A 27,259-nucleotide genomic window follows, 5' to 3' on the forward strand; every position below is an offset into this window, starting at 1 on the left:
TTGTGCTTCCACATAGTTAAAACAGTGCAAGATGACATTGTTGAGAAGGACATTGGAGACCCATATATTTTTTAAGTCAATACAAATATAGCACCCAACATGAGATTAAACGACAGTATGCTAATACATGGAACTGAATGTAGAACTAAATAATAAAAATCGTGAAGAATAATGAGAAAATATTAAATTAAATATATCGTTGGCTGTTGAATGAATTGGTGTTTGTTGTTGGTGTTTGTTGGCATCTGTTGGATCATTGTGAAACTTTTATAAAGATCTATAAAAACCTACAAATCTATTGTGATAGTCCTCTGTGTGACATCCTTGCCCAGTTTTCCTCTCGAATTTACAGTTTCAAAGACCAGAAACCTGTGATGATTGAAGCTGTGCTGCCATCTGCTGGAGGAGACAACTATTAAGAGTGCTCATTGTTTCAGATTTTTGATGGTAATCTAATATTTTAAAATATAATACACATTTAAATGTGATACATGCCAAAAAGATTATTTAAATATAAAATCATAGGCTATATCATATACTAAAATAGTGCAATATAATTTTTTTTAAATCAAATAAAAATGAACAAAATCAAATTATAATTTTCCCCAGTGACTAAAATAGCAAAAATCAAAACCATATTCAAAGTTATAAATCTGCAGTAGTAGAGACAGACGGTCTGCTTCACACAAAGTTAATCCTATCACTGTCTGTAAGTACCGAGCAGGTATTTTGATCCTGTCCATATTGTCCTGTCCCTCCAGACACTTTGTGTCACAACACATGCAGCACCAATGATTGAAAAACATACAAACATGATCCTCTATCTGTAAACAATGCACTTTCCTTTCGTAGGCAAAATCAACAGAACGATTCAAGACGTCTCAGTGGGAACCTTCAGTGATAAGATGTTTGGAAGTGGCTCTAAGAAATGGTTCATGAAGAAAAACACAAGACAAAGGAATAAAGGCAAGAAACCGGCCAACAGAAGGAAGAAGAAGTGGATTGCCAAGGTTTTGACGCTACACAGAGAGAGGATTTTACAGGAACTTGATGTCAACAAGGTTCTGCCGTATCTGGTGTATGACGAAGTGTTTTCTCTTGAGGAATATAAAGAGATACTGGCCCAGGACTCCAGCAAGAAACGAACAGAGCTGTTTCTGGATCAGCTGTCCCAGAAAGGACCGAGCGGGTTTAACGCTTTCTGCTCTGTGCTGGAGGAAGTGTGTCCTCACCTGCTCACCTGCTTCCTCCTGGACTGTCAAGGTAAACCGGAGAGATTGTGCATCAAATTCTAGTCATCTGCCTACACTACAAAACATTTTTGTCCATCACATCTGAATTAAAAAAGAAAGTGTTCATATAACAAAAAATGAAGCTTGTTTTATGACCTTTTAAAATCAAATTTGATATCAATGAAGCACATTTACCCTGTAACATGTATAAGACCATAATGTGTTTCATCTTATTTTACGATTTCCATTTTCTGAATGTCAATCTTTTTTTATTTACCATAATAATAGATCATATTTATATATAACGTTTTTTACTAAATGTATTTTACACTCATGAGATTTGGGTGAAAATGTGCTGATTTTAAAAGTCACAGTACTAAACTTAATGGTTCTAGGTGCCTAGAATTTATGATGGATTTTAATGGATTATTTAAATTTATTTTATTGTTCAATTGAATTGAATAATGAGATTTACCCAGCCTTTTAAAACTACACAATTTCTTTTTAAACTTAAATTTGCCTGTGATGCCCAAAAATAATTTTGGGTAGGTCCTTTCTAGGTGGGTCTGATACTATAGTCATGAGACATCTCTTAGGGATAAGATGTGCCATATCAAGATGAAAGATGACTGGACATCAATTTATGCTTAATATAAAATAAAAACGTTATAATAAACATGAATGAGTTGTTAAAAAACAACTAGGTCTCAAAGACTGTGTATCCTATTGAGATGTAGAAGTAAATAGCTTGCGTAAATCCACCCCACCGAGGAGATTACCGGCTGGGCAACAAACTGCCCTGGACTGAGCTCAGCATATGGCCTCAAATTTAAGTGTCTACCCTTAAGCTTGTCAGCTAATCTTCAGATTTAATGTGTAAACAGATGAACGTAAAGTTGATCAACAGGTCAAATTATGTGGAAATATAGGCAATTATTCAAACCCTGAGGCCCACGATTAATTCATGTCGTCATTTATAGGACCTTGATAAAAACCGTCTGGACCTTAATATTCAGGTCAGATCTGTGGTCTCCAACGTGGTGCCCGTGGGCACCTGGTAGCCCACATGAACTCTGTAAGGTGCCCGCTAAACGCAGGGCTCACCGATAATGCTCAAGGCAGTTGACAAATCTGTGACTACATCGTCATGAAAGTTTATTATTCGCAAGTGTTATAAGCTTTGATATTTTCAAGTGCAAAAATATCTGAAAGAAAACTTAATTTGGTTCTGTGAGCGTAAAAATAAGGCATCACATGTTTAAAGTTTGAAAACTATGTTATCAACAAGTAGCCCTCTGGAGGATTTTAGATATTTTGGTAGCCCTCGCTTACAAAAAGGTTGGAGACCCCTGGTGTAGATGCATCAACAGTTGCAGATTTATGTGTTGTCTGTAGAGGGAGCTAAAGTCGCATAGTATTGATGCTGGCACTACATATTTGAGCACTACATATTTTAATTATTTTGCCTTTTTTCTAAACCTTACTTCTAAATAAATAACTTGATAATAATAGGCAAAGAATTATATAAAATATATACTTTGTCTGTGTATTATTTTGCATTTATGTATTTAGATATTTATTCTTGTTCTTATTTATTTCTAATATTAGCAGGCTTAAAATTGCATTAAGAAATTGCCATGAGAGTGTCCTGGGCATCTCTTTCGACAGAAATGTAACTTGCACTTGCTATGCTCGCTATCGTGCATGCTTTTAACTCGTGTCTCAGGGCCTTAGCTTTAGAAATAAGGTCCATCTGATGTGCAGAATGTTCTACTTTCCAGATTCTCTGAATGAATGCTCATAACGTTTCCATGCAGACAGCTTAAAGTTAACTTTTCAAAGGTGTCTGAAAGAGTCGCTGTACCCAGACACTGTTCCGCTGTGACGTCAAACAAAATGTGTTTGTCCCTCGCAGATGGCTCAGCTGAAGGAAACAAGAAGCAAGGACAAACAAAAGCGTCGCACAGCCAAGCGAACCCGCTGTCCAAGAGACAGGAGACGGTTTGTTTTCTACCTATGTACACAGACCCGGTTTTTGACACGAGGTAAGATATCACCTCGCCGACGCTGTAATTGCTGCAATCTGTTCCTCTCGGGTCCCTCTGTGTTGTTGTGCATAATGAATGAGAACCGGAGGGGACCTACTCCTCAAGTTCAGTGTATCACGCTATTGGCCTTCTTGTTCCAGAAGGGGTCAAGTATACTCCTCGCTTACCTTATCGAGCCCTTTGAAGGGCGTCACGGTGGGTGTTAAAAAACAGATAAACGCTTTAATCCGCTGAGTGGGCCATTTTAGCATTGCATCGACACATTTGGATAGATAGACAGAGATGCTGAAGAGGCTGCTGTTCGTCTCTTTGATGTGCGAATCCCGTCTCATCAGTCTTTCGTATTTCTGGAGTCTCTCGAGACGTTGACCTTTAATGTGGGGGTTGCTTATCTGGAGGAATTTCTGCATTTCTGTGCCCTTTCTGTGGCATTTCTGTATCGAAAAACTGAGCTTAAAACTGACTCGATGGTTTGCTGGTCTTAACTGGTCAAGCTGCTGTATGGTGCCCAGACCGGGCGATAAGTGCCCCCTTTTAGTAGAAATATATTTCAAGTAATTTTCTTCACATTAAATATTCAGCAATGGGTTTTATGGGTGCTGTGTACTGTATATCCCACATGTGCATGCTTGTTCTTTCACTTCCGAGTAGTCGCTTCATTGTAACGTTTATTGAAGCAGACTTTTATTGTGATGTGACTTTTCATTTTGTCACGGTACAACTGAATCCATACACAGATCATTTTAGTCGATCATTTGGGATTGTATTTGATGCTTCAATACTGTTGGATATTGTTTTATCTTATTGTATAAGAACATTGCTTTTAAAAGCGTATACTAACGTTTCTAGCTAGGTTCCAGATAGCTCAGGTGCGTCTGTAAGATGTCTGCTAAAGATCGGGAAAACATTTGCTGTTTAAAAACATATGGTTAACATCTTAGAAAAGGCAGTTTTACACACATTCTAAATCATAAACAACTTGTTCTGGATGTCTATAATAACAGGTAATGCAGATGAGCAAACAATAGAAAATAAGTCATGCAGATGTAAATGCAGACACCAAATAGTCGTCTTCCGGATGTATGTGTGCTATCAATGGTAAACTTGCGATAATGCAACTAAATACAAGTTGAATTCTCATCATTGCTAAAAGCGCTGTTGTTCATATTAATATTGTTATTGAAATATTTAGATTTTCATTGCTTTGTAACAATCACAACAACACTGAATGCAAATATAACACTGAATTCAAGACCCACTACCATTTTCCAGATCACGACACAAATACAGCAGTGCATCAATAAAGCTGCAGATATCAAAGCACTTCACTGGATCTTTAAATGTGCTGCAATGCAAGGCACTCGCATCAGCATTCACTGCACATGCACATATGATACTGCATGTAGCGGTCCTTGACGTAAACTACAGAGTGAGCTATAGTTGTAAAGATGCAAATATTTATTTGATGTCATTTAGAGCATTTTATCTATTGGTGATCATATTAACCCTAAGAAGTTTGTGTTTTCAAATATTACGTTTTGTATAATGTTGAAGTCCTAAAAGAAATTCTATAGAAATGCCTTTAAATTAAATCAAATATGGAAAACAAAATGCATTGTATTTTGTTAGATTCATGTTTTGTATCTGCATCAGTGAATCATTCTGTTCTCATGAATATCATTTTCTTTGCCTTTGACTCTGAATACTTGCTGACATCACGGTTACAAGCTTGCTTAAGTCATCTCCCTTATGTAAACCCCTCTCACCTGTCTGTGTAATTGGAATAAGGTGCATCTGTTTCTTGTACGCCTGTAATTGGACATCACGTTGTCAGCGTTGTTTAACCATTTTCTTTTGAGCATGCAAGTTTGACAAGCATAAATACTGAGGAAACCTTACAGATAGATGCGCTAGACATACTGCAGTATGCATGAGAGAGAGGGATTGGTTTTCATGTCAGCGTACAGTTAGATCAGTAAGTGTGTAATAGCTGAAAGTGCTTCTCAGTGTGTTGTGTATAAATAAGTGAGCGAGATGTGACATGAACGGAGGGGTGGTCGCACTGCATAATTCATAGTTTTCACGAAAACTTGCACTTTGAAACCCGTTTTCAAAAGCTTGTATTTTCAGGCCCAGAAAACGCTGTTGACGTGTTAATGAACAGCTAATGCCCCCCCAAAAAGGTTCTGGTTTTAGTTGAAAACCGTGTTGTGTAAACAGCCACTAAAGCACTTTGTATGTTACAATCTTTTTAATTCATACGTTGTGAATCGTGCAAAACGTACGATGCGTGGAAAAAAAGCAATTCTGAAACCCCACCCCTAACGTCACAGTCACGAAAGCAAAATCGTTCTAAAATGTACGAATGAGATCATACGAATTAGCCACATCGTAAAATAGTTGTGTTTTTGCCGAGAGATTGTGTTGGATGTGCTGCTTTTGTAGATCTGTGTTCATATAGCTCAACTAGTAATGCATTTCTTAGAAACGCAAAGGTCGTGGGCTTGAACCATAGGAACACATGCAAATAAAAAATGAAAATGCTGAACGTACTGGAAGTTTCTTTGGATAAAGGCGTCTGCCAAATGCATGGAGAGAAATGTAGTGTCCAAAATCAGCCACTTGTGAGCGGGCACAGATGGAATCGGCAGACTTTTCCCATTTCTGCCCTGATATTGAGGAACAATCTGTTGACGTCTGCAGAGCTGAATTATGGTCAAATGTGTATTGTTATTGGTAGCTCTAAGAGTAAATAAAAGTGCTGGGTTGTTTTAACCCCCGGTTGGGTAAAATATAGACAAACACAAGCATTGGTTTTAATTACCCTGAGAAAAATACCACATTTTACCCAATTAATGGATTAAAAACAGCAATGCTTTTTAAGAGCGTAGTAAGCTATACTAGAAGTTGGTTAGGAGTATTGTATATTGTCATTTGAATTAATATTTCCTATGAGATCACTGCACGTATAGGTACGGATTTTAAAATTAGGCTTGATCCAAGCTGGGCTTAAAATAGAGGAAGTGGGCTTCCAGTTGGTGGAAGATGATGAGTCTGTGCGAGGTAAAGCGAGAAGCAGGCGTATTGTTGTCCAAAGTAGGCCTCCTTTATGTCTGACTGACAGCAAAGTCATCCTTTAGACGCCAGTGCCACAGGTCTGACCCACAGCCGAAACACACACAAACATAGACTCACTGACGTGGCAATATGACAAAATCATTTTGGGTCACACAAGTTACAAGGATACAGACAAACCCACACGCAGGAGTCGGGCAATTTGGAAAGCGTAGACGCAGTACCTACACAGAGAAGAGAAGTATGATTACGGACACCGTGATGGCAATGCAGGATTATAGACACTATATGTAAGTACAGCGTTTTTACTATGTACAAGACATATATGTTTCGGTTTAAGAAGTTTGAGAGGTCAGCAAATCTGTCTGGGGGAAAAAGGTGGAGAGGATTTCAGCCAATCATATTTGTTTGAAATATGTACGTACACTATAGAAGTGAAGTGCAGAGAAAAAAGGATTAAAGAATGCATGAGGATGTTATTGAATATGTATAAGGAATATATGGATAGAACAGAGACGTCATTACGAGATAAGTTATTCACATATATACATATTTATAAGGTAAAATGATATAACATATACAACACAGTACGTGCTGTGAACATAAACTATGTTGCGTCTCTCAGCTGACTGTTTTCTGTTGGATAGATGAAAAGAAGTGAAGCCTTTTTCTGCATTAGTGATGTGGCGTTACTGCCTAAGGATTGTCATGATTTGTTTTTATGAAAACTTGGGTTTTTCAAATAAAGAGTAAACAGAGCTCTTAGCTAGACATTGTTTTTATTAATGTGCATGGAAGAATAAGGCTAACAGGGCAGTTTGTGTGTTTCAGTAGCTGTTCCTCGTGGAAATAGGACAAATGGTGCCTCCAGCTCAACTTCATGACATTTAAATGTAAAACTGGTGTGTGATTGTGTATTTCGTTTACATTTTCAGCATCGTCGCTGGACACACATCAAATGTTTCCATAGGCGCATTGGGCATCTGGCAATTCTGACAAATGCCAGAGGAGCCGCGGACAGTTTTTAAAAATGTGGGCCGGTCAGAAAATAAATAAATTGTTTTTACAGGCCGACAGTGCATAGGAGTTTCCCCGGTGGGCCAATAATATTGAAGGAGGCAAAAGTCTCGGTAGGCGGGCATTTAACATGAGCAAACTCCAGTGCAGTGATTCTGGTTGCATCCAAATATCCCCACGTGCAGTCTTTTGCATTGAAGACCACCAAGTTTTCTAGTGGGCGTGAAGATCCCAAGTGAGCATGTAGTATTTCTAACCTGATGGGACACACTTAGCAAATTCAAACATGTAATTCATTCGTATTTACTTTCCCTACTATGGCAGTAAATGGGTCGCGAGATCTACTCGCCTACTGACATTTTTCCAAATATCTTCCTTTGTGTTTATCAGAACAAAGACATTTATACAGGACTGGAACAATCCGAGGGAGAGTAAATGATGACAGATTTTTAATTTTTGGCTCAACTGTCCCTTCAACTTTTCTCCATCACACACACACACACACAGATCCACTGTTAAATGGGAAGATGTGGTATTTATCTGTTAGGTTCACACTTTGTCTGTGTCCCTCGAATAGTTTTCACTTTCTTGCTGAGTTCAACCAAACCCGCTGTTGTAAATCATAGACCAAAGGCTATCCACTGGACCGAACAACCATAAAAGGAACGGTTTTGGCCAGACATATCTCTGAGTCTGACATCAACGTTAACTACTGTAATGATTTCCAATTATAGAGATCTGTTGTGGAGCTAATGCATTAAATTAGATATAGAGTTAGATTAGATTTTTGCTTGCGCTGGGTTTCTGTAACACCACGTGTGGGTTTAAAGTTAGTAAGTGATCATATTTGATGTCTTTGAGGCAACTGCAGTGGGCAATGGAGATGTTAACATGTATAATTGCTAAGATAGTACGCACCTAATGAAGTCTAACATTTGCTTTGATAAAAACTAATTTGTTTCATTTTTCTGAGGTAATAATCGCACCAAAAGCAAAATCTTGCGCATTTATGAGGTAGGCTAACTTGCAAATGTGTGTAACCATCTTACAAACTCCCATGCGCATTTTTCAAACCCTCGATCTGTGTTTACTTATGAAAGCCTTTCTCGAGGTGTGAGAAGCACCACAAGCAAAATCAAGTGAAAGTAAAGTGAAACATGTTTGCTGAAAGAGAGATTTTGCTTGTTTAGCAGGCTAATCGTCAAATGTGTGATATCTTAATCGCTGCAGGAAAGTGCCGTGAAGCGCTCTGCTTTTAGCGTCTTCATTTTCTCTCGTGGAACTGCTCCAACTGGCACAGCCGTGGAGAATCACTTCATTATTGGTTAAAAATAACCAGGCTGAAATCCTAGTCTGCCAGGTTACCAAAGAAAAGAGGAGGAGGAGGAGGAGGAGGAGAGAGAGAGAGAGAGAGAGAGAGAGAGAGAGGAAGATTAAAGTGGACGGGTTATGCTATAGTCTGCTGATGACTCACCTCACCGCACACAGGGAAAAAAGCACTGCGACAGCAATGAAGTGTGACTCGAGGTGTGTATGTGTGTGTGTGTGTGTGTGTGTGCAAAGAACAGAAAGAGTGTGTGTGGGTGTGTTTAAGATAATATGTGTCATACTTTTCACATGTATGTAAAAGAAAATGAAGGCCTAGTTATGATGTGTAGGCCTTTGTATATTATTCTGTTAATACTAAATTGTGTGATTTTGTGTGGTTAAAGATCAAAGATTATTACTCTTTTAGGGTTTTTTGTTAGGGTCAAAGATCCTCACTAACATATTCTGGTGAGCAGAGCAGGACAAGAGGAAAAGGTGCGAGGCCGGTGATGTGAGTGATAACGAGTGTCAGCTGTGCGTGCACCGGTCTCGCATCTCTCACGGAGAAGCTCTGGAGACTTAAGAGACGAGCGACAACAGGGTGCACCGGTCTCACTTCTCTCACGGAGGAACTCTGGAGACTTAAGAGAGGAGCGACAACATGGTGCACCGGTCTCACTTCTCTCACGGAGGAGCTCTGGAGACTTAAGAGAGGAGCGACAACAGAGTGCACCGGTCTCACTTCTCTCACGGAGGAACTCTGGAGACTTAAGAGAGGAGCGACAACATGGTGCACCGGTCTCACTTCTCTCACGGAGGAGCTCTGGAGACCTAAGAGAGGAGCGACAACACGGTGCACCGGTCTCGCATCTCTCACGGAGGAGCTCTGGAGACCTAAGAGAGGAGCGACAACACGGTGCACCGGTCTCGCATCTCTCACGGAGGAGCTCTGGAGACCTAAGAGAGGAGCGACAACACGGTGCACCGGTCTTGCATCTCTCACGGAGGAACTCTGGAGACCTAAGAGAGGAGCGACAACACGGTGCACCGGTCTTGCATCTTTCACGGAGGAACTCTGGAGACTTAAGAGAGGAGCGACAACACGGTGCACCGGTCTCGCTTCTCTCACGGAGGAACTCTGGAGACCTAAGAGAGGAGCGACAACACGGTGCACCGGTCTCGCATCTCTCACGGAGGAACTCTGGAGACTTAAGAGAGGAGCGACAACACGGTGCACCGGTCTCGCATCTCTCACGGAGGAACTCTGGAGACTTAAGAGAGGAGCGACAACACGGTGCACCGGTCTCGCATCTCTCACGGAGGAACTCTGGAGACCTAAGAGAGGAGCGACAACACGGTGCACCGGTCTCGCATCTCTCACGGAGGAACTCTGGAGACTTAAGAGAGGAGCGACAACACGGTGCACCGGTCTCGCATCTCTCACGGAGGAACTCTGGAGACCTAAGAGAGGAGCGACAACAGGGTGCACCGGTCTCGCCTCTCTCACGGAGGAGCTCTGGAGACCTAAGAGAGGAGCGACAACAGGGTTCACCGGTCTCGCATCTCTCACGGAGGAACTCTGGAGACTTAAGAGAGGAGCGACAACACGGTGCACCGGTCTCGCATCTCTCACGGAGGAGCTCTGGAGACCTAAGAGAGGAGCGACAACAGGGTGCACCGGTCTCGCATCTCTCACGGAGGAGCTCTGGAGACTTAAGAGAGGAGCGACAACAGGGTGCACCGGTCTCGCCTCTCTCACGGAGGAGCTCTGGAGACCTAAGAGAGGAGCGACAACAGGGTTCACCGGTCTCGCATCTCTCACGGAGGAACTCTGGAGACTTAAGAGAGGAGCAACAACAGGGTGCAACGGTCTCGCCACTCTCACGGAGGAGCTCTGGAGACTTAAGACTGGAGACCTAAGAGAGGAGCGGCAACAGGGTGCACCGGTCTCGCCTCTCTCACGGAGGAGCTCTGGAGACTTAAGAGAGGAGCGACAACAGGGTGCACCGGTCTCGCCTCTCTCACGGAGGAGCTCTGGAGACTTAAGAGCAGAGCGACAACAGGGTGCACCGGTCTCGCCTCTCTCACGGAGGAGCTCTGGAGACCTAAGAGAGGAGCGACAACAGGGTTCACCGGTCTCGCATCTCTCACGGCGGAACTCTGGAGACTTAAGAGAGGAGCGACAACAGGGTGCACCGGTCTCGCCTCTCTCACGGAGGAGCTCTGGAGACTTAAGACTGGAGACCTAAGAGAGGAGCGGCAACAGGGTGCACCGGTCTCGCCTCTCTCACGGAGGAGCTCTGGAGACTTAAGAGAGGAGCGACAACAGGGTGCACCGGTCTCGCATCTCTCACGGAGGAGCTCTGGAGACTTAAGAGAGGAGCGACAACAGGGTGCACCGGTCTCGCCTCTCTCACGGAGGAGCTCTGGAGACCTAAGAGAGGAGCGACAACAGGGTTCACCGGTCTCGCATCTCTCACGGAGGAACTCTGGAGACTTAAGAGAGGAGCAACAACAGGGTGCAACGGTCTCGCCACTCTCACGGAGGAGCTCTGGAGACTTAAGACTGGAGACCTAAGAGAGGAGCGGCAACAGGGTGCACCGGTCTCGCCTCTCTCACGGAGGAGCTCTGGAGACTTAAGAGAGGAGCGACAACAGGGTGCACCGGTCTCGCCTCTCTCACGGAGGAGCTCTGGAGACTTAAGAGCAGAGCGACAACAGGGTGCACCGGTCTCGCCTCTCTCACGGAGGAGCTCTGGAGACCTAAGAGAGGAGCGACAACAGGGTTCACCGGTCTCGCATCTCTCACGGCGGAACTCTGGAGACTTAAGAGAGGAGCGACAACAGGGTGCACCGGTCTCGCCTCTCTCACGGAGGAGCTCTGGAGACTTAAGACTGGAGACCTAAGAGAGGAGCGGCAACAGGGTGCACCGGTCTCGCCTCTCTCACGGAGGAGCTCTGGAGACTTAAGAGAGGAGCGACAACAGGGTGCACCGGTCTCACTTCTCTCACGGAGGAGCTCTGGAGACTTAAGAGAGGAGCGACAACAGAGTGCACCGGTCTCACTTCTCTCACGGAGGAACTCTGGAGACTTAAGAGAGGAGCGACAACATGGTGCACCGGTCTCACTTCTCTCACGGAGGAGCTCTGGAGACCTAAGAGAGGAGCGACAACACGGTGCACCGGTCTCGCATCTCTCACGGAGGAGCTCTGGAGACCTAAGAGAGGAGCGACAACACGGTGCACCGGTCTTGCATCTCTCACGGAGGAACTCTGGAGACCTAAGAGAGGAGCGACAACACGGTGCACCGGTCTTGCATCTTTCACGGAGGAACTCTGGAGACTTAAGAGAGGAGCGACAACACGGTGCACCGGTCTCGCTTCTCTCACGGAGGAACTCTGGAGACCTAAGAGAGGAGCGACAACACGGTGCACCGGTCTCGCATCTCTCACGGAGGAGCTCTGGAGACCTAAGAGAGGAGCGACAACACGGTGCACCGGTCTCGCATCTCTCACGGAGGAGCTCTGGAGACCTAAGAGAGGAGCGACAACACGGTGCACCGGTCTTGCATCTCTCACGGAGGAACTCTGGAGACCTAAGAGAGGAGCGACAACACGGTGCACCGGTCTTGCATCTTTCACGGAGGAACTCTGGAGACTTAAGAGAGGAGCGACAACACGGTGCACCGGTCTCGCTTCTCTCACGGAGGAACTCTGGAGACCTAAGAGAGGAGCGACAACACGGTGCACCGGTCTCGCATCTCTCACGGAGGAACTCTGGAGACTTAAGAGAGGAGCGACAACACGGTGCACCGGTCTCGCATCTCTCACGGAGGAACTCTGGAGACTTAAGAGAGGAGCGACAACACGGTGCACCGGTCTCGCATCTCTCACGGAGGAACTCTGGAGACCTAAGAGAGGAGCGACAACACGGTGCACCGGTCTCGCATCTCTCACGGAGGAACTCTGGAGACTTAAGAGAGGAGCGACAACACGGTGCACCGGTCTCGCATCTCTCACGGAGGAACTCTGGAGACCTAAGAGAGGAGCGACAACAGGGTGCACCGGTCTCGCCTCTCTCACGGAGGAGCTCTGGAGACCTAAGAGAGGAGCGACAACAGGGTTCACCGGTCTCGCATCTCTCACGGAGGAACTCTGGAGACTTAAGAGAGGAGCGACAACACGGTGCACCGGTCTCGCATCTCTCACGGAGGAGCTCTGGAGACCTAAGAGAGGAGCGACAACAGGGTGCACCGGTCTCGCATCTCTCACGGAGGAGCTCTGGAGACTTAAGAGAGGAGCGACAACAGGGTGCACCGGTCTCGCCTCTCTCACGGAGGAGCTCTGGAGACCTAAGAGAGGAGCGACAACAGGGTTCACCGGTCTCGCATCTCTCACGGAGGAACTCTGGAGACTTAAGAGAGGAGCAACAACAGGGTGCAACGGTCTCGCCACTCTCACGGAGGAGCTCTGGAGACTTAAGACTGGAGACCTAAGAGAGGAGCGGCAACAGGGTGCACCGGTCTCGCCTCTCTCACGGAGGAGCTCTGGAGACTTAAGAGAGGAGCGACAACAGGGTGCACCGGTCTCGCCTCTCTCACGGAGGAGCTCTGGAGACTTAAGAGCAGAGCGACAACAGGGTGCACCGGTCTCGCCTCTCTCACGGAGGAGCTCTGGAGACCTAAGAGAGGAGCGACAACAGGGTTCACCGGTCTCGCATCTCTCACGGCGGAACTCTGGAGACTTAAGAGAGGAGCGACAACAGGGTGCACCGGTCTCGCCTCTCTCACGGAGGAGCTCTGGAGACTTAAGACTGGAGACCTAAGAGAGGAGCGGCAACAGGGTGCACCGGTCTCGCCTCTCTCACGGAGGAGCTCTGGAGACTTAAGAGAGGAGCGACAACAGGGTGCACCGGTCTCGCATCTCTCACGGAGGAGCTCTGGAGACTTAAGAGAGGAGCGACAACAGGGTGCACCGGTCTCGCCTCTCTCACGGAGGAGCTCTGGAGACCTAAGAGAGGAGCGACAACAGGGTTCACCGGTCTCGCATCTCTCACGGAGGAACTCTGGAGACTTAAGAGAGGAGCAACAACAGGGTGCAACGGTCTCGCCACTCTCACGGAGGAGCTCTGGAGACTTAAGACTGGAGACCTAAGAGAGGAGCGGCAACAGGGTGCACCGGTCTCGCCTCTCTCACGGAGGAGCTCTGGAGACTTAAGAGAGGAGCGACAACAGGGTGCACCGGTCTCGCCTCTCTCACGGAGGAGCTCTGGAGACTTAAGAGCAGAGCGACAACAGGGTGCACCGGTCTCGCCTCTCTCACGGAGGAGCTCTGGAGACCTAAGAGAGGAGCGACAACAGGGTGCACCGGTCTCGCATCTCTCACGGAGGAGCTCTGGAGACTTAAGAGAGGAGCGACAACAGGGTGCACCGGTCTCGCCTCTCTCACGGAGGAGCTCTGGAGACCTAAGAGAGGAGCGACAACAGGGTTCACCGGTCTCGCATCTCTCACGGAGGAACTCTGGAGACTTAAGAGAGGAGCAACAACAGGGTGCAACGGTCTCGCCACTCTCACGGAGGAGCTCTGGAGACTTAAGACTGGAGACCTAAGAGAGGAGCGGCAACAGGGTGCACCGGTCTCGCCTCTCTCACGGAGGAGCTCTGGAGACTTAAGAGAGGAGCGACAACAGGGTGCACCGGTCTCGCCTCTCTCACGGAGGAGCTCTGGAGACTTAAGAGCAGAGCGACAACAGGGTGCACCGGTCTCGCCTCTCTCACGGAGGAGCTCTGGAGACCTAAGAGAGGAGCGACAACAGGGTTCACCGGTCTCGCATCTCTCACGGCGGAACTCTGGAGACTTAAGAGAGGAGCGACAACAGGGTGCACCGGTCTCGCCTCTCTCACGGAGGAGCTCTGGAGACTTAAGACTGGAGACCTAAGAGAGGAGCGGCAACAGGGTGCACCGGTCTCGCCTCTCTCACGGAGGAGCTCTGGAGACTTAAGAGAGGAGCGACAACAGGGTGCACCGGTCTCGCCTCTCTCACGGAGAAGCTCTGGAGACTTAAGAGAGGAGCGACAACAGGGTGCACCGGTCTCGCCTCTCTCACGGAGGAGCTCTGGAGACTTAAGAGAGGAGCGACAACAGGGTTCACCGGTCTCGCCTCTCTCACGGAGGAGCTCTGGAGACTTAAGAGAGGAGCGACAACAGGGTGCACCGGTCTCGCCTCTCTCACGGAGGAGCTCTGGAGACTTAAGAGAGGAGCGACAACAGGGTGCACCGGTCTCGCCTCTCTCACGGAGGAGCTCTGGAGACTTAAGAGCAGAGCGACAACAGGGTGCAAAAAACAGCCGATGATCAGGCCGATATAAAAATGAAATTAACAGAAAAATCCATAAATTTGTTTTCTGTGTATAGAAAATGTTAAGAAATATCACCAGTTTGATGTTAAATATTAATAGTGAATTAATCACATCTAGAAAGTTAAGAAATATTCATTTGACTTCAATTTAGTTAGGGCGAGTTGATATAGCCATCAAATTATCGCTTTCGGCAGATATCACTCAATACAAATACAAACTTTGAATCGGTGCATCACTTATAATAACCAAAAAACTTAATATTTTGGTCTTGATAACAGCTTGCATTCTTGCTGCCGTTTCCAGTCTCTGTTGTTATTATTATTATATGGACATCTGGATAAAAAATTATAAAATGCTTTACAATTTTTTCTGCCCATCTTGGAAAACGATAAATCTTTTAAAAAAAAAACATAAACACATTAAATTAATGATTTTGTAATCTGTTAACAGTCTGTTTATTTAGGGCAGCTGTGACAAAAAACCATATGCTCTAATAGTTATGGTCTAATACATTTGTTAAGATGATCTGTAAGATTGTGTTATTTTATAAATACTGTGTGTGTGTGTCAGGGGGCGTCGTGGTCTGCCATGTGCACATATTGGAACATCCCTCTCCCGTGTCTCGCAAGAGCGCGCTCTCTCTCTCTCTCCTGGCGCAGTGTGTATAGCACCACCTTCTTTTTACCTCATTTCTCCTCTTTGTTCACTTGGGAAAAGTCATAAATCACAACTCCCCAGCTGGAGAGGGTTCTTACGGCTCCGCCCCAACTCTCCTCTTCTGGGAACTGCCTTTGAATCCTGTAAGCCATTCCTGAATCCACTTGTTACTGTTTGTGAAAGACCAAAGGCACTATAAGGGGGTCACTCCCAACTTGTCCTTTTTCACGGACGATATCTTCATGCTGGGCTCGAGGAAAGAAGGTCCTTGACCAATTTAGTTTGGGCATCTGTAAATAGATCACTGAATGTGTGAATTGGTGTCCTATATACTGTAGAGTGAATCACATGAGAAACGTTCAGGACTTTCCTCAACCCTGTTGACCTATAGTGCGTAGTCGTCCCTCAAACGGGGTTGAAAAAGAGGGGCAGGCTCTTCATTGGCCCTGTCTGGTGTGTGTGCGTGACTCCAGGGATTAATGTGAGATGTATAAAAAGTCTGAAATGATGGTGCTGCAGTAGAAAGTGTGCCATTCTCAAAATGCACTAGAGCGCCAGACTGCAGTAACATGTAGCTCTGGAGGTTTTCAACCATCAAATGCATGAACCAGACAAACCCCATGCAGGGCTGGGAATTATTTGTGTTTTAAAATCGCATTCTTTCGACAATAGAAATTTATTTGATTCTGCTCCTTCCATATCAGTTGCATGTATAACTGTGATCTTGAGACACAAAATGCCACTTGGCATAAAAGGGAGAGGTCACTAAGATTGCAAATCATTTACTCACCGCCATTTCAGTGCAAATCTGTATTTAAATTTAGTCATTTAGCAGACACTTTAATCCAAAGCGACATGAAGAGAGTTCAGGGAGCAATAAAGCTTTTTTGTCTTACAGGAGCAATAATACAATGACTTTCTTTCTTCTGCAGAACACAAAAGAAGATAATTTGAAGAATGTTATAACCAAATAGCAGGTCACCGTTGACTTCCATTCTATGAACGCAAAACCACTGACACATTTCTCAAATTATCTTCTTTTGTGTTACACGGAAGAAAGAGTCAGCAGGTTTTGATTGACACAAAGGTGAATAAATGATGACAGAATATAGACATCTATTGTACTTTGATCTACTGTTAATGTGCTAAATCAAATGGCGAACATCGATTTTTTATGAAGGAAAATAACATAAATTGTCTAATTTCTGCTTCTTTTACATTCTGTCATAAACCAAAAGGAATATTATTATTGGAGTCTAAATCATTACTCTGTTAAGAAATTGCCATGCACAAACAGAACTGAATTTCAGTCATTGAAGAGCAAAATATTATATATTCAATCTTTGTTAATGTCAGATGTCATTGTTCGAATAAAACCCATTTTCTGAACATTATGGACAAAAATATATGCAATTATCCCTTCAGGTATGGAAATTGTAGGCTGTGGGTCGACACCCTCAGAGATGTCAGCAACATAATTACATCCACCTCCAGAAAGATTCAGCACAGACACAATTCACACAGACCATCTACAACAATCTACACGCCACGTTACATCCAAAATAACATTTTCGTTTGAGAAATGGCTAATCAGATATCTCTGAATGAGAAGGGTAATTTATGTGTAGGAAAACTGGCTCGACATTGACAGTCTAAGCATCACTGCAGCCATGTTGAGTCCAAAAATAAAACTCAGTTAGGTAAAATGGAAATCAAAGCAAATTAGCTCTGCACCAAGTGCCCATTTTGAGATAGTTTGAGGAGTAAATTATTCCCTAAATAGAATCCTTGCAATTTGAACAGCCCACGCTGAAATCAGAGGAAGCAGGCTATATTTTCTCCTGTTCATTCTGAGACTGGTATGTAAGTGGGTGTTTCGTGCTGTCAAAACCGCTCTCAGGATATAACACGAAATTGGGTTTCCACATATTCTCTGCATTTGTCTAACCACTGTAAAAAATAATTTTTAGTTTAGTTTGGTTTTAAACTAATGAGATGATGTGTGTCATCATTCAACAGTGTGCTGTTGCACAAATGAACAAAATGATGTAATGAACATTAAATTCCTAAATACATTAAATTTATTATAAACATATGATTTAATCCATCCATCCATCCTCTGAACCCGCTTATCGTCTGCAGGGCCCTAGGATGGGCCCCAATATTCTTTTCTTGAGTTCACCTGTCCAGTTGTAACAAACTAACAGTAAACTTTTTTGGTCTTAATAAAGTTGGTAATAAGAATAAATGGAATAAAATTGAAATCGTTGGATCATAGAAGAACTCTGGTAAGAAAAAGGTAAGCAAATGGCTCCATAAATATGCTTTAAAAATGGTTGACAAACAGGCGGCTTAGATTTAGGCTCCTCCCAAACCCACGCTTAGAATTTCATTTAATGAAATTGTCTACTTAATTTGCTTAATTTAAGCATGTATTTCAATCTCAAACCTGATTGGAGGAGTTGGAAAATGCACATCAGTTAAGCTATAAAATATTCTTAAAATATATGAGCATCAATATATACAATATCGCTAGTTAGGTTAATAACGTATATTAAATGGTAGGTAATAAGTAGTAATAATAATAGCTAAGATTATAAAAATAATAAATAAAATTTTGTTAATAGGGTGAAAGTTGATACAAATTTTCTGATTTACTATTTTTTTATTAATGTATGGAAGCAGAGTTATTATAGTTTTATTGATATTTGGAATTAACTTTTATTTACATATTTTTTGTGTTAGGCTATTTTATAAGCAATTTGATGTGCTTTAATCATTTTGTTCTTTTTTTGTTCATTGCTACATACGTTAGATAAACGAATTGTATTATTTATTTATTTATTTTATTTTTGTTTGGTTAGTAACTTTAGTGCCTCAAACATTTTATTAAAACATTAAATATCATTGATTACATTTGGCAAATTAAAGTTTCCATTTTTCGTTGAGTTCTTATTCGTGTTTTATTCGACTTCGATTAACAGAGATGTTTAATAGATTTAGCATCTATAATAACTTTACATGGAAAAGAGCAGCCAGAGAATTCTAATAAATATCTCCATGTGTGTTCAACGGAAAAAATCAAGTAGGCCTAGTTCTCCATTTTAAAAGAACTATGGCTGCAGTCTTACAGTCATGAGGGTATTTCACCTCGATCCGTTTAACATGTAAACCACCCCACCCCCTCCTCTAACCCCACGCACGTACACGCACCTACATTACACACACTCACGCACGGACGCGTGGACGCCGCAGCAGCGTATCTCTGAGAGAGAGAGAGAGAGAGAGAGAGAGAGAGAGAGCGCGTTCTGAGCAAAGCGGCAGTAGGCGCGAGTGGCGGGAAAAGAATGCCCATCTCTTGAGTAAAAACGAGCGGACTGGCGCGGTTTCTCCTGACAGAGGTACGACACGAGCAGACTGTCATTGTGGTCATGGGTGGCAGCGGCGCGCTCCCTCGCGTGGAGTGTTTTCCCTGTCAGTGCTGCTGCTGCTGCTGCTGGAAATGGCGCTGTGATGCTCAGCAAGGAAGACGCAGTTGAAGCCGATGCCAGGGAGCGGAAGGAGAGTCTAAACTCGTATTATTAGCGTTACCTGCGCGTGTCTTTCGGTGCGGATTTTTGTGTTGTAAAAAAAGCGGTGAACAGTACCATGGTGAATTACCAGAAATACATAACTGTAATGCAGCTGGCTCTAGGGGTGACTGCCTACAACAGAGAGCGTAGCCTGCCTCCCAGAAAACATATGTGGTAAGTATACATGTGTGTGAAAGGTGTTTAGCCATCCGGAAAAGCGACTGTCGTGTTCGTTTATTCCTCGGTGATGATGTATATCGTGATGAAATCTCATTGGTGGACTGCGGGCGGCACTCGCTGTGCTGTTAAAGATGCGAGCGAAGTTTGAAAGGAGGCTGAATGTGTGCATAATGATGTCATGTTGGCTTTTTATTCACTCGCGTATCATTTCATTCATGATTGTGTCGACTGCAACATCCAAGCATGTGTCTGATCATTCTGTGTATGTCTACTGTGTGCAAAATGAATAAAAGTTGAAGCGTGTGTGTGTTTTTCCTTGCATTTGTGTGTAAACCCTTGCATCTCATACACTGATCATTCAAGCTGTCATTGTGCGATTTTTGTGGAGTGCGTGCATGCGTTTCACCAAATGTGTCTATTACACTGTTGTGTTTCTCGTACAATGTTGTCATTCCTTTCCATCTTTGCTTCATTTTCATCGGTAAGTCTTGTGCCTCCGTGACCTTTTTGTGTGAATTGAACGCTACAGGATTACGCTTTTAGCCGAACGGATGACACGAGTTCATTACCTTGGCGATCTGTGTCGCCTTATTCCTAATTGTATGGTAGATATTTGTGAACGTCACTTCAACAGTGTCACTAGGCTTTTTCACAAGGTCAACACATACGATCAACCAATGTACCCTGACCTATCTTTCTTCTCCATAGCTTTTCGATACGATCCAAGACTCGAACCTTCTGGGTTATTGATTGGAGATGTCTTTTCATTAACCTCAAGCCTTTACAAATGACCAGGTTCAACGTCTTTGCACTTTTGTTTTTCTCTGCCAGTTCATCACAAAGGCATACATTATCACATTTTATTGCGTCACAGCTCATCATTTCCATATTCAACAATGTCAGTGCTGGAGCTTCAAAAGAGACCTGCTTTAGGTTGAGATAATCCTAGGAGTTGGGTTTATATGGCTTAACATGGGATACATTTGACCAAATAGCAACCCTCGAGCGCAACCCTGAAGTTAATGGGCCACATCGTTGTCTTACACCTTTGTAATGACACGCCAAAGAATCAAAGGAAGAAAGAGTGAGAGATCAACATGAAAGGAAAATCACCAGCATTCAGGAAGACATTGTTAGGCCTTTATTGTTTGAAAGGTTGAGGGGAGTCAAATGTTGTCCTGAAGTGCTTTTAAAGTTCTGTTTGCAGATGGCCTGCGTGTAATGATTCAACAACCGTAGGCATTTCGAGCCCCTTGGGGTCGGTAAAAGCTGCTAATTTGAATGTAGCATGCTGGGTAATTCATTTGTAAGTAATGAGGAGACACATTTTTCATCATTTTTACATTATCATCAAAAGTTCTCAATCTTTTCTTAGCCGCCCGCTCACTCCATTAAGGCGCTTTTGTACGATTTTCCCTTTAAATGGAGGTCAGCGGGTTTTGTTTGATGTCAGCATTTCCGCAACAGTTGAAGCTTAAAGGAGAACCGAAGCCACGGCATTGCTGAACTGTTAGCTACGAGGTTCAAGAACGACCAAGCAAGCGAACGTCATTTTCTGTGTCGAGCCGAGTTGCTTAATGTGACGTGCTCCAAATAACTATAAAATTGGGCAAATTCACATAAATCCAAATCGGTGATGAGGCCCCCGAGCGGCGTCTTTGCATGTTTAGTACTTAGAGTTACGTTTAATCATTCATGGGTTTTGAATCATCATGACTTTGCGTTGTTTACCGCACAGCTGTAGCGTGATTTGCGCCACATGAAAACAAAAGTGGCATCATGGCACATTACATTACAGTATATTAAGCGACAATGCCGTAGAACGTGTCTGAAAATGTAAATCTCACAAAACCTGTCAAGAAAATGTCCAGGCCATATTTTGCACCCCCCCCAAAAGAAATTATAAAAATGTATATACATAAATGTATTAAATACTATATATATATATATATATATATATATATATATATATATATATATATATATATATATATATATATATAGTAAATACGCATTATACAAACAAATATATTTAAAATACCTAATGGAAATCAAAGCAGTTTAAATAAATTATTTGTATGACAATTAAGCAAGTTCATACCCTAAATTCTTATTATTGTAAAAGAAATAATACTGCAATGCTGTCCAGACATTTTATTTTGTATTCATTCTTAATTGTAAGCCTCATAAATGTTGTTATTGCATTACAGTACAAATACAATTATTTATATCAAACACTACTATGTTTTGCATTGCAATTGTGAGAACACAATTCTTTTGAGATTGCTTTTTTAGTCATGAGAACTGAATTCGTAAATACAAAAATGGTAAATAATAAACATTATGGCCCTAAAATGCTTATTTTGATTTAAATGTAAACTCATTATGTTCTCGGCAGGATTCATGAGTTTAATGCTTAATAGTTGCATCTTCAAAATTCTGGGAAAATCGTTAATATGTATTTGTATACTGTACGTACTGTAGCATAAAAGCCACCATAATACTAGAGACTCAGATTGACTTGTCTCTGAATTCAGATCAGAGAGTGCTTCAGAATTTCTCGTCTTTGAGAGTTCCTTCATTCGATTTGTTGGTAGGTGAGCCACCCTGCCAGAGGTTTAAAATCTTTTTTTTCTAAAATCACTTTTACCCAGAGGACTTCAGGATCTGTCCAGGAAAAGAGGTAAAAGGAAATACATAGAGGAGATCAGTTTTCCTGAAGCGAGTGACGATAGTGGACATCCATCTTAGCCCAAGTCCACACGTACATGGGTATTTTTATAAACTGAGTTTAAAAAATCTCTGGTCCACACAAAAACACGCTATAAAGCGGTGTCAAAAGCATGCAAAAAAAAACAGGTGGCGACATAACCATAAAGCTGTGTTGGCCAATCAGAAGCCTGGAATCCGACGTCCAACAAAGGTTGTCATACGCCAAATCTACACGACAACACTGAAACCTGAGTTTCTAAAAACCTTCACCCTGGCTTGTTCGGTTTCAGGGACTGGGTACTGCGTTTGCATGTGGAGGAACGGCCAAACCGCAAAAGCTTTAAAAAATACCCATGTTTGTGTGGACACGGCCTTACTCTTTAGTTTTTTGCTGTAAGATATCAAAAGACTCACTCAAATGTTAAAGATGGGCGTATAAGTATCACATCAACTGATCAGAGACATAAATATAGCATATCCGAGCTGTGACAGTATTAATTCATGTCTCATTTTCTTGGATCAAAGGACAGATTCATGAAGAGATCAATTCTGTCAGGACCTATTAGAATTCATTGTAAGCATATATTGGATGAAAATTACACTTGTTAACCTCTGTTTTGTTAAAACTGGATGAGAAATGTTCTGCATCTGTATAAGACTAGACCAATTCTCATTTCCACATTGGACAAACAATAAAAAACTCATTTGATTTGAAAGAAATCTCATTTGTGATGTTTTTTTCCTATCCGTAAAGAGAAGTAAAATGTTTTGAGTTCTGGAAACACACCAGATGTTCGTCTTCCCTGCAGTCTTCTTGTCCTGACGTTGGCTTTCACCAGCGCAATGAAATTAGCAGCAGTTGTCCACCCCGAGGCCTCTTTACGCATGCTTTTTAGCATTTACGCACTCTCCCAAACATGAATCGAGAGCGGGGTTGACTGACAGAGTTCTTGATCATGTTTAATGGAAATGTATGGGTTTCCCCTACACAATTTCTCGCCCCATGTTGTCCCTCCTCTTCCATCAAGCCTTGCACTCTTATCCCCGTCCAGAACAATTATTTACTTCATTAGAGGTTGACGGTCGTAACGCACGGCTAATAGAATCCGTCTCTTGTAGAAGTTTCAAGATTTGTCAGGACTGAATACACACGATTGCACTTGCTCTTTGCCCGTTTTGTGTCCTCCGGCCATACTTTGCTGTCCAAAGTGAAAATCATATTAATGTTTGTGATAATGGCAGCAGAGATAGTTTTGATGGCAGTCATGGACGGTCAGCATTGTTTGTTTGTGTCTATTGAGTGGATATTGACTTGCTGATTTAGCAGTATAGCCTGATAGCTTTATGAAGCATATACAATTGGAAGTCAGGAGGGTGCGCGGACTAGCAAAATTGTTATATCTTCTGTCTTTTGTTTCAGGCTGTGAGCATGATGAAGGTATAGTTCACATCATCCATTTCTTCTCCTACATGTCCGTGCGAATCTGTATATGACTCTTTCTTCTGTGTAACACAAAAGAAGATATTTGAGTAAATGTCTCAGTGGTTTTGTGTCCATACAATTGAAGTCAAAGGGGGTCAATGTTTTTTGGTCACCAACATTCTTCAAAATATCTTTTTTTGTGTTCTGCCGCAGAAAGAAACTTATATGGGTTTGGAATGACATAAAAGTAATGATAAAAGAATTGTCATTTTCAGGGAACTACATCTTTCCGCATCTTCTACCGTGTTACTTGAATTGCATGTAACCAACATATTAGTTACTCATCTTGCACAACACATATTTTTTGGTCAAATGCATACTAGAATTTTTTTTTTTTTAATTAACCCAAAAGTCTTGTTTGAACAGAATGTTTGCATGCGCTTGAAGCATTCACATCTGTGTTTTTACACCTACAGCACACATCTGTATATCTCTTTGGGTTGAAATGCTCTTCATATCTCCAAACACACCAGAATGTTTGTCCTTGAACCTTTTCCCAGATGATTTATACACGCTTGGCTAAATAAGGTTAACTGAAGGTGAGACCTCACCGGGTTTCGTCAGGCCATCCTCATTGTCATAATAATCCCTTCGTCCTCTTTTTCCTTCCCTATTCTTGTCATTCCCATTTGACAACCCCAATTACAATCTAAAGATAAAAAACTTTAGACGCTTTTTTAAATCGCGTTCGAATATTCTTGAAAATCAGTAGCGGATGCCCTGGAGGTTTCCGTAATCTTCCACTTAATATGCAAATGAGGAGTCCTTTTATTGGTGTCCTTGTAAGTGCATTGAAATAGAAGATCTGCGGTATTCAATTTCGTTTTGCAGGACGTTTAAACAAATCCTCTGGAAAGCACGGTGTGCCCTGATATCAATGAGGCGAACGGTTATGGTACGAGGCATTCAAATTATCTCTTGTACTGTACTTACATTTCACTACAGGTTCTGTAAACCATGTGCTCAAGTGGTATTCACTGTTCTAGCTCTGGCTTTTTTCGCTGAATTGATTCAAGGTGCACAAAATGTTGATTTTAGTTTATATGTATCCATATCTGTGACTGCGCATACTTGAAAATGAACTAATGACCTGATTATAGGACACTTCATGCATGATGCATATATCCACTGCATTAAAGCTACTTTTGAGGTCAGACAGGAAATGTGTGTGATGTTGATATTTTATTTTGACCCCAAACACAGAGTCAATCTTGTTTTGTCTTTGTTGTCGTATTTTGTGGTCTGTGTGTGTTGATTTATGTCTAGTGGGACATTGCGCAATATTAAACTTAAACTTTGCTTTATTGCTGTGAATGAATGTTTGTGGTTTGTGTCAAAATGTGCAGTAAGAAATGTTCATTGTGTCACGAAGAAATTTCGGATTTGTGTGGATTATCTTGATATTACATCTATATAAACAACAGATTGACTTGTTTAGCTGCGTGGAGAAGACAAAACTTAAAGTTTAATGTCCTCAAAGTTTTACTTTCTTAATGCAAATTCCTGATCTTATTTTGCACAATTGGTTCACTTTTTACCAAAGAATGAATGTTTATCTTGGAAATCTTTCTCCACTTTTAAATAAAAAGCTTCACAAAAAGACGTTTCACATTCTAGACATCACCAAATAAAACTGGAATTTGTATTTATTTGTAAACCAATTTCCCAACCAAATATGAAAACTACCTCATAATTGACCCTTATGCTATCCCATACCGTCAACGTGGGGCTCAACAGCAAAGCTCCAAGAAGCACATCCATCCTGATACCAGATTGTTCATAAATGAATTTGCTTAAATGAAGCAATACATTTGTGAGAAAAAAAAGATCCAAAAATTACATTTTGTACGATATGTCATGCATATGTCACATATCTATGGAAACTCATAGATGAGAGGGGTAAATTGAAACATGGAGATGCATGTAAACCCAGATAGTACGGTAAGATGTCTGCTAGATCTGGAAAATATCTGCTGTGTAAAAACATCTGATAATCATCTTAGAAAAGCAGTTTTTCATACCTTCTAAATCATAAACATCTTACAGACATCTTATCATCTGACATCTAACAAGGAAACGTCTCAGAGACATATTGCAGATTTGTAAAAACTCAAAAGCAAAAATGTAAATGCATCAAATAAATGTCTATAAAGTTATGAGCGATCAAGGAAACGCCAAATCTCATTGGTTCTTGTATGTCTGGTGACTAGTCGTGATATGCGAGATACGCAAGAACCATTGAGATGTGTCGTCATACTTGAATTTATCTTGCTGATCTGTATGTTAAGCAATGCATATACTGTATATACTATATTTGAACAGTTTTTGTAGAAATCGACTTTGGAAAATCGTTTACTTGTATGACGTCAATAAATTGTGCAATAAAATGTGTTATATGTTGAATTAAAAACATCTCTCTCTCTCTAATCTCAGGGTCTTCCCCAAACACGACAAAGACAAATACGGCCCTGCAGTGTAAGCATTTTAAACCCTTCTTACTCAATTTCACTTCATTATTTTTAATGGTAAAACTAATACCACGTTCTAAAATGTCTATTTCCTCACAGTTACTACCCCAAGATCAGCGCATTCATCGGCACCCCCGAATCCGTCTCAGTGCTGGATGAGTCGGAGGGATCGGCGCACGGCAAGCCATCCCTGCGCAGAATCAAGGGCCGAATTCACCGCAGCAAGAGCCTGGACAGCATCGACCTGCTAGACTCAAATGTGAGTTTAAGACCGCATCCACTGCAGTAATGCCTTCGTGTGTGGGGGTGGAGAGCGTGTGTGTGTGCGACCGAGTGTACACAAATGAGACCGGCTCCTACATGTTGGATGTCAGGGCTTTGTGTGCATGTCCATGTGAGTTTACTGAAAAGGGTTTCATCGGTATAGATGCGTGTGTTCACGCTTGCTTACGTAAATGCACATGTACCAGTATGTCTGCATGAGTGCTCATGCAAAGGATTTCCTTCAGACTAAACAAGATGTGCACGGGTTAATTTATTCGCCTTTTTTGCAAAAATTATAAGATACACAATAGGAGGTTATTAATGAGAGTCAATGGATGTGGAGATATGTTAAAGTTGTCATTTTAAACCTGTGTTGTTTTCTTTCTTCTGCAGAACACAAAAGAAGATATTTAGAAAAATGTTGGTGACCAAAAAACGTCAGACCCCATTGACTTCTATTGAATGAACACAAAACCAATGCAAGTCAATGGGGACAGACACTTTTCCCTTACCAACATTTGTGTTCAGAAAAAAAACAAAAGGAGTGTCTAAATTCATATTTAGCAGAATTTTCAAGCAAACAGTTGTATTTACAATGAAAGTGGATAGGGACTTGGGTCTTGAGCTCTAAAAAACGATTTTAAAAGTATTCTAGGACTTAACTGCTAAAAACAAATAATTTTTAATGATTGTCAGTGACATCAAACCTAGTGTGATGCGTTTTTAAGCTTTAGGTTTGAATGTCAAACCCCAGTCCCCATTCACTTCTGTAGTGTGTAACATTCCTACTAAACATCTCCTGTTGATGTTCCACCTAAGAAAAAACACACACGGGTTTGAAACAATATGAGTGTAAGTAAAACAAGACCCAATGATCATGTTTC

General features: G+C 42.4%; 1 protein-coding gene across 1 annotated transcript; it reads left to right on the forward strand.

Annotated features, from left to right (window-relative positions):
- Window positions 1-759: 759 nt before the first annotated feature.
- Window positions 760-26,903, forward strand: LOC306890811 (uncharacterized protein). Its single transcript, XM_079450787.1, has 4 exons — window positions 760-1,263; window positions 3,148-3,277; window positions 26,077-26,118; window positions 26,211-26,903. Exons 1-4 carry the CDS (start codon window positions 834-836, stop codon window positions 26,398-26,400), a joined length of 792 nt encoding a protein of 263 aa, XP_079306913.1. The 5' UTR covers window positions 760-833; the 3' UTR covers window positions 26,401-26,903.
- Window positions 26,904-27,259: the final 356 nt, after the last annotated feature.

The sequence above is a fragment of the Barbatula barbatula genome, assembly GCF_947034865.1.
Source record: "Barbatula barbatula genome assembly, chromosome: 25".
NCBI classification, from domain to species: domain Eukaryota; kingdom Metazoa; phylum Chordata; class Actinopteri; order Cypriniformes; family Nemacheilidae; genus Barbatula; species Barbatula barbatula.

Coding starts and splice junctions, on each gene's coding strand:
- LOC306890811 (XM_079450787.1), top strand. CDS start 834: ATGCACTTTCCTTTCGTAGGCAAAATCAACAGAACGATTCAAGACGTC. Junction 3,278..26,076: donor GACCCGGTTTTTGACACGAG/GTAAGATATCAC, acceptor CTCTAATCTCAG/GGTCTTCCCCAAACACGACA. Junction 26,119..26,210: donor GACAAATACGGCCCTGCAGT/GTAAGCATTTTA, acceptor ATTTCCTCACAG/TTACTACCCCAAGATCAGCG.